Source organism: Vombatus ursinus, unplaced genomic scaffold, assembly GCF_900497805.2.
Source record: "Vombatus ursinus unplaced genomic scaffold, bare-nosed wombat genome assembly UNPS02014874.1, whole genome shotgun sequence".
NCBI lineage: Eukaryota > Metazoa > Chordata > Mammalia > Diprotodontia > Vombatidae > Vombatus > Vombatus ursinus.
Window position 1 is genome coordinate 3,019,500 of NW_020954652.1, and position 7,937 is coordinate 3,027,436.

The following is a 7,937-nucleotide window of genomic DNA, read 5'->3' on the forward strand; positions in this document are numbered from 1 at the left end:
AATAGAAACAAGTTACATATAAGATAAATAAAATATAATTAAGCTAGAGGAGGCACGAGAATTAAGAGGGGTTGGGAAAGGTTTCTTGTAGAAGATGGGACCTGAAAGAAAACCAGTAGAGAGAGATGAAGAGGGAGAATGTTTCAGGCATGGGGGACAGCCAGAAAAAATGACCAGAGCTGAGAGATGAGTGTCTTGTTTGTGGAACAACAGCCAGGAGGTCAGTTGGGGAGTACATTTCAGAGAGTAAGTTGTAAGAAGGCTGGAAACGTAGGAAAGGGGCTAGGTTAGGAGTCGTTCCTCTATTGTCTACCAGGAACACGATGAGATTATCTTTGCAAATGGAATACATATTTGGTATCCATTCATAGATTTATATGAGGAAACCACTCTGCTGATGAGAAAGCAAAATGTAGCTGTGAAGGATTAAAATATGTAAATTCACCAAAATAACTTCTTAAAAAATTGACTGGTTTATCTGCAGAAATACATCAGGGATAGGTGAACTATAGATCCCTTAGAAAGATTTTACTTAAGATATTGACAATTTTTCAAAAAAGTAGTCTGTTCACATAAAAAAATAACATCTCTAGCATGAATGTTCTGTGGAAAACAACAGAGAAAATTACTATGTCCAAGAATTTTACATGTCATATTTAAAATGTTGCACTAACTTACACAAAGTACCTGGAATATTGACTTCTATTATCCAACGCATAAGTCGGTCTTTCCCAGATAACTATGACTGCGTGAATGTTGAATAAGTCACTGCTGCCATCGTGTGTTAGAACTGTATTTTTTCTCAAAGTATTTTGTCTTTTCTTTCTAGAAGAGTGAAGACCAAGCTTAGAATATATCAGAGGTAGAATGGGGAAGTGCATAGAGTTAATAGACATGGAGTCTGAAAACCCAGGTTCGAATCCTGCCTGTGAATGTCCCCGGGATAATTATTTAAATTCTTGGAAACTAGGTTTCCTCATCTCTCCATGGGAATGACCGTAAATTGTAAAACCCACCTTACTACGTGGTTGTAAGGCTCAAATGAGCTAATCCACGGAAGAGATTTTGTAAACCTTAAAGCCTTATATTAAGGGCTTCTGGGCTTTTTCTTTTTGATTTGACAGTATAGTCCTGTACAGAATATGAAACATGATAGAATGCAGAGCCATAGGGGCAGCTAGGTAGACATAGAGCTGGGCCTAGAGTCAGGAAGATCAGAATTCAAATCTAATATCAGATCCTTACTAGCTTTACGACCCTTAGTAAGTCACTTAACCTCTGTTTTCCTTAGCTTCCTCAACTGTAAAATGGAGATAATAATAGCATTTGCTTCCTGAGCTGTGAGGATCAAAGGAGATAACAATGTGAGTTGTGAGGATCAAAGGAGATAACATTTGTAAAGGCCTTAGTAAAGTGTGTGGCATACAGTAGGTACTTAATAAAGGTTTGCTTCCCCTTCCTTCTCCAGTCTTCCCCTTTCATGTTACCTTCTGTGCATATAAAGAACAAGAGAAAAATGGTGTCTTATTGGTGTAGAAGTGAATGGAGGGATGGATCTGGAATCATGGAGACTTGAATTCAAACTAGTCACAGTAACTCACTGTGTAACCCTGGGCAAGTCTGCTTAGGCTTTGCCTCCGTTATCCTCTTCTGTAAAATGGGGATAATTATAGTACCTGTCTCCCAGGGTGACTGTGAGAATTAAATAAGATATTTGTAAAGTATGACGTAAATGCTAGCTATTATTTTGAGAAAAAACAGTTCCTGCCCTCAAGGAGTTTACAATTTAATGATTTTAATGGGGCAAGACAACACATAAAAAGAAAGCTATAAAGGGGAAGGTGGGACTGGGGAAGGTGGAGAAAGAAGTCCGGAGAATCAGCTGAGGCTGACCTAGACTCTTTCCTTAAAATGAAGGTTCTAATCAGAGGAAGCAGCTGATGACAATTGAGAAAATCTGCATGTCATCCTAGTGTCTGCCTAGCCAATACTGACAGTATAAATTATGTCGTATCAGTCAGTGGATTAGCATTTACAAAGCAGGTAAAATGTTTTAGGCACTTTGCTATTTCTTTTGTTAGTATTATTTAAATTAAAATATTTTAAGACCCAGATGCAGCTGATGAAAAATTAGAGTCTTTGGGTTCTATAATTGAATTTAAAAAAGTTTCCAAAACCTTCAGGTCCAAGCAAGGATTGTAATCCATCTGTCCTGAGGAGAATACATTTGACCTATCAGGGTGCCTCATCCATTTAAATAGAACTAGAGAAGCTAAATTTTAAATGCATGCTGCTGCTTCTTGAAAGAAAGGGAGCCTGTGGAGAGGAAACATGGACGCCTTTAGTGCTACCCTCTAGTTCCAGGCCCGTTGATGGGAAGCTAATAGCTGAGTGAGGAAACCTAAATGAAGCCTGGCTGTATACTCAGATCCCAAGAGAAATGCTCAAGTCTTCATCTCAGTGCAAACTGTTAAAACTTAGAGACCCCATACTAGTCTCAATTTTTAACCAGGATTTGAAAGAGTGATCTCAGCAGACTGCAGATTTCCTACTCATTCTGCTCTTTATTGATTTAATGAAAGCTTGTAGAAACTGGGATTCTCAGCAGGTGACTTTCTATTCTTGCAACTTTCATCTTATCCCTGTAAATAACTGATGCTGAGAAATATATCAACCTTTTGGAATTGCAACTCACAGCTCACACTTAGCAGGTTTAATTGACTTCTGCTATCTGCTGAGCAAAATGAAGTTTCAGAATTGAATCCTAATATGTAAATGGATAAGGGAAATGGCTTTGCGAGTTCCCTTTCTTTAATTAATTCACGATGAATTAATGAATGAGTCAATGACTGAGTGAAAGAAGGATTTAGTAAGCACCTAATATATGCCAAACACCATAAGAGCACAGAGGATATGCAGTGACCATTTTGATTAATGTGGCTAAACTGCTCAGAAAAAAAAGCAAAGCAAAACAAAATAAAACAAAACAAAAACAAACAAACAAAGCAGGCAGCTTGTGGTGGTGCGTAGGGCATCAGAAGGTACCTTGGCCAAAGTAAGTTGAAATCCATGTTTTGTCACTTGGTACCACTCAGTCTCTCTGAGTCGGTTTCCTCATTTGTAAAACAGGTGGGTGATGGGGTTAGACTAAATGAAGGAAGTGAAACGTCATAAAATGGCAAGAATATTGAGTTTGGAATTAGAGGAACTTCCTACGATTTTTAGCTCCTCCTTACTAGCTGTGTGACCTTGGGCAAGTCACTCTCTCCTTACTGGGCCTCAGTTTCCTCAGCTGTAAAATGAAAGGGAGTGGTGGTATTGGTACCAGATGATCTCCTAAGGTTTCTTCTGTTTTTAAGCTTTTCTAAGTTTACTCGTAGCTCTAAATCTATGACCATCTATGGATCTCTTTAGCCTCCTGGAGGCCAATTCTGTCCTACCCCTCCACCCCCCAACGACCTAGGGGAGGGGAGCCTACGGAACTCTTCGGAACTCCAGCTTCTTCTGAGTAGCCAACCCAGCCCCCATTACCTGCCCCTCTCCTTAGACCACCCTACCCCAGCTGCGTCACAAGCCCCCTGAGAATACTCATACAACCCCTAGTTCTGCTACCGAACCTTGGCTTCATACACGGTGAGCACAACCCTGCCCTCTGATTGGATGTTGCCCGGGGTAACCTGGGACGCAGTGGGCACGCGGGGCCCCCGGCCGGTATTTGAAGCAGCTCGGGCCCAGCACTCCCCTCAGTCCGGCTTGGACCGGCGACCACACTGGCACCTGAGCTGAGAGGGAGGGTGCAGCAAGGTACGCGCTCCCCCCGCCCACCCCCAATCCCCGCCCTCGCGTTACTGCGGAGACGGGTTTTGTGCGGGAATAAGGAGCGGGGCTCACAGCGCATAGCTCACCAATAAATTCCCCTCCCCCCCGACCATCCTTACTCAGCCCCCCTGTCCCACCCATCCATCCATCGATCCATCCATCCATCCATCCACCCATCCATCCATCCATCCATCCATCCACCCATCCATCCATCCACCCACCCATCCATCCATCCACCCATTCATCATCTATTTATCTATCCATCCACCACCTACCCTAGGAGAGGCAACTTCTCAGGCGCGAAGGCAAAGAGGAAGGAAAATAAGAAAGTTAGGAAGAAAGAAGGCAAGAAGGACGAGCGATCACCCCCAGGCGGGGGGCGCGAGGAAAAGGGGCCCCTTTGGAGAGAAGAAGGCGAGACCGCAGAGGGCAGGCACACGTGGGGCGACAAGCGGCGTCGGCAGCCGAGGAGAAGAAGGAGGCGCGAGGTGCGTGGGGACTGCAGCGGCAAGGGTGCCACCCGACCCCTCCTCGCCCCGTGGCCCTGCTCTAGCAGGGGGGAGGGGGTCCTCCAGCATCCTCTACAGCCCTCGACGTGACAGCTGTGCGAAGAAGGCATGGCCTTAGCCCTTGACCGACGGGCGGACCCGCTGAACCTAGGCGGCGGCTGGGCCTCCCCGTCGCCTCTCCCTCCTTGGTCCCCGTGCCACCGACGGCGGAGGAGCACCGCGATGTCCCGCCGGCGCCACCGCTCCGGCCCCAAGCTGGAGTACGAGGAGCTGCGAAGGCAGGCGAAGAACCAGCATGACCCCGGCCCTCCGTGGCCCCATGCGCAGCGGCGCCCCGAGCGTTCGGCCGGCCCCACCTGCTGCGGTCCCAGGGGCTGCTGGACCCCGGGCCCGTGGCGCTGCCCTCCCGTGGAAGTTTGGAAGCCGCCCGGCCGTGTGCAGGTGGTGCGGGTGTACGGAATGAGGCCCCCCTGTCCATGCTGCTGCTCCTGCTGGAGCGGGCACGACAAGCCGGGCCCGGGGCGTCTCTACCGCAAGAAGAAGAAGAAGCGCTGGGGCAGGAAAGGCCGCGGCGTGAGGAGCGGCCACCCCCGCCGCCCGGGGCAGAACAGCCCTCCCGTGGACCTGAGCGCCCTGCTGCGCCCGGTCAACCTGTACGGCCGTCGGGCGCCCGGCATGCGCGCCCCGCGCAACACCACGCAGTTCATCATGAACCAGGTCTACGAGGACATGCGCAAGCAGGAGAAGCAGGAGCGGCAGCAGGAGGCCCTGCGGGCCCGACAGGCCGCGGCCACCGCGGGGCAGGAGCCGGGAGCCCCGGGAGCCCCGGGAGCCCCGGGAGCCCCGACCGCCGCGGGTCCCTCGGACGGCGGCGGCGTGCTCCAACCCGTGCACAGCCGGGGCGACGAAGACAAGGAAATGCGGCTGCTGCAGGAGACTTTCTACAGCTTCGTGCAGAAGCAGCTCTACTGCCTCGTGCCCGGCCCCGCGGCCTCCGTCGAGGCGGACGAGGACGAGGACGAGGACGAGGATGAGGTCGAGGTCGAAGACGAGGAGGAGGAGGAGGAGGAGGAGGAGGAGGACGAAGACCAGGGGCATGTGCTCCACCTTTCTCTGCAGCAGGAGGGAATAGAGGAGGATGGGGAAGAGGAAGAGGAGGAGGAGGAAGAGGAGGAGGAGGACCTGGAGGCGAGAGAGGAGGCAGAGGAGGAGGAGGAAGAGGAGGAGGAGGAAGAGGAGGAGGAGGATGAGGAAGAAGAGGAGAGGTATGGAGAGGGAGAGGATGAATCAGAGGAGGGGGACGAGGAGGAAGAGCTGAAAGAGGAGGATGACAGTGAGGAGGAGGAGGAAGAGGAGATGGAGGATGAAGAAAAGGACTACCCGGAGGAGGAGGGGCAGCCCCTGGACAGCCCTCTCACCAGCCCAAGAATATCTGAAGGAGGAGAGGCAGAAGACATTCTGAACTGTGACTTCTTAACGCGGGACCGGAGGATTGTCCAAAAGCTTCAGGAAAGATTCCCCGTGATCGTGCAGAAAGTTCTGTGTTAGACTGAGAGGGAAGGATGAATGGGATGGAACTGATTCTTTGGCTAAAATGAAATTAGCAGCTAAAAAAACCTAATATAAAAGTGAGTTCCGTGAATAAATATTATCCATGCACACCCCTCCTTTGTAAAATTGTAAGATGATTAAAAACATTAATGTTGTTTGTGTGTGAACAATGGGTAGGGGGACGGAGGCCCCTGATGGGGATTGTAGTTGCAGTTGCTGTATAGGACACATTTTCTGACTAGGGCAGTTTAGATATGTATTTTTTTCAACTCCACTCCCACCCCCCACCTGGCACCGGGTCCCCACCCAGGGAATTCTAGCACTTTTTGGGGGTCTTTTTTTTTTCTTTTTTTCTTTTCCTTTTTTGCCTATGCAAATGCTGGAGGGAAAAAAATAATATAGCACAATGAGACCTCAGGTAATATTATGTCTTCTAGCATTCCGGTGAGCTTTTAAGCTTTTTTGTTGTTTTGTTTTTTGCTTTTTAAATTTAAGTAACAAAGGAATGTTAAATATTTTAAAAGTATATGCCACTGGCATTGAACCAGTCTGAATGCATGAAAACATGCCCCACTGGCCCTTTGAAAGTAGTTCCATGGGGCCATAATGGAATTCTCTATTTTGCTATGTACTTTTTGCCCCCCCAATAAGCTTTGCAACTTGAGAGCTGGTTTTTGTGGGTTTTATTGTGGTAACCCCATGGAGAGTGCCTGGTGGTATTGCTTATTTGTATTCCTTGTTCTACAGTGCCATGGATCTTCCTCAGAAGAACATGAATGAAGTTGCTTCTGTGTAAATGGTTCTCTGCCATGGCCTCAGCAATCCATAATCCATGAATGGAGAGGATTCCCCATGGTCAGATATCAAGTACTGCAACTTGCACATCTGGTTATATTCCCAGGTAACTGCTAAAAACGATGGAACATAGAGATGTTGAAGCAGTGGTTCCTGGATGGATACTTTTCTGTGAATAAGTTCAGAGGATCCATGGTGAATGGTTTTTGAAGAATGGGTGTTTTTTTTTTTCTTTTTGAGAAATCACTTTTGGCCTTTTGTAAGGGGGAGGAACATCTGATTTTATTTTTATTTCCCAATTTTATAGGTTTTTTTAAATTTAATTTTCTCTGGGGGTGGCTTTTTTTTTTTCTTCTGAAAAGGAGAGACTATAAATAACAAAGGCCAGTTGAGGTGTCTGTGAGAGTACATGTTTTATTAGTTAATAAGTTCTGGAAAATAATGCTTTTTTCCCCCCGCAGGCATTCATTCAAATTTTTAGAACTTAATATTTTTTTTTTCCCAAAGAACTTTGATTTCCATAATTTACTTAGCAGGTTTCTACAACGTCTTTCTGATACTGTAGCCCACAGATGAAGAATAAGATCATGCATACCTACCCACAAAATTCTCAACTCTCCAGATGATGATATTTAGGAAATAAAACAAATATTTAAGAAGACACAAACGCTTTTTAAGAGACAACTTTGTAGCAGGATATGGTGGCACATGCCCCTGTTTTCCCTCCTTGCTGGAGAGATTGAGGCTGCTGAGATCAATTGAGTTCCAGAGTTTTGTAGTATGTGGCTTTAAGCAGGGATGAGGACCCTGTGACCTCAAGGCCACATGTAGTCCTCTGGTCCTCATGTGCTGCCCTTTGACTGAATCCAAACTTCACAGAATAAATCCCCTTAATAAAAGGATTAGTTCTGTAAAACTTGGATTCAGTCAAAAGGCCTGCACAAAGAACCTAGAAGGCTACACGTGGCCTGGAGTCAAGGTTCCCTACCCATGTTTTAGCCTATCAGGTGGCTCTACTAAATTTGGAATTCCTATTCATATGGCAAGGCCCAGGATGGAGCTAAGTTTGACTATGACACTGCCTAAAGGGGCAAACAGATTGGGAAAATGGAGCAAGTCAAAGTCAAAGTACGTTGCCATCAGTATGGGGATTGGAGTCCTTGAGTGGCAACTTACTATACTTTCTTTCTAGTCTGAGCAAGCTAGGGATACCCAGTCTCAAAACAAAATACAAATAACAAAAATCAGTAAATAAAGAAATGA

The 7,937-nt window shown here is 46.8% G+C and overlaps 1 protein-coding gene across 1 annotated transcript; it reads left to right on the forward strand.

Moving 5' to 3' along the window:
- The first annotated feature begins 4,436 nt into the window (after positions 1-4,436).
- Positions 4,437-5,876, forward strand: CCER1 (coiled-coil glutamate rich protein 1). The gene is made up of 2 exons (XM_027842508.1): positions 4,437-5,426; positions 5,487-5,876. The coding sequence occupies exons 1-2, from the start codon at positions 4,437-4,439 to the stop codon at positions 5,874-5,876; spliced, it is 1,380 nt and encodes a 459-aa protein (XP_027698309.1).
- Positions 5,877-7,937: the final 2,061 nt, after the last annotated feature.

What these genes read in the sequence shown, in the direction of transcription:
- CCER1 (XM_027842508.1), top strand. Translation starts at nt 4,437, where the DNA reads ATGGCCTTAGCCCTTGACCGACGGGCGGACCCGCTGAACCTAGGCGGC. An exon ending in AGGACGAAGACCAGGGGCAT is followed by an intron (nt 5,427 to 5,486) that starts GTGCTCCACCTT and finishes GAGGAAGAGGAG; the next exon opens with GAGGAGGAAGAGGAGGAGGA.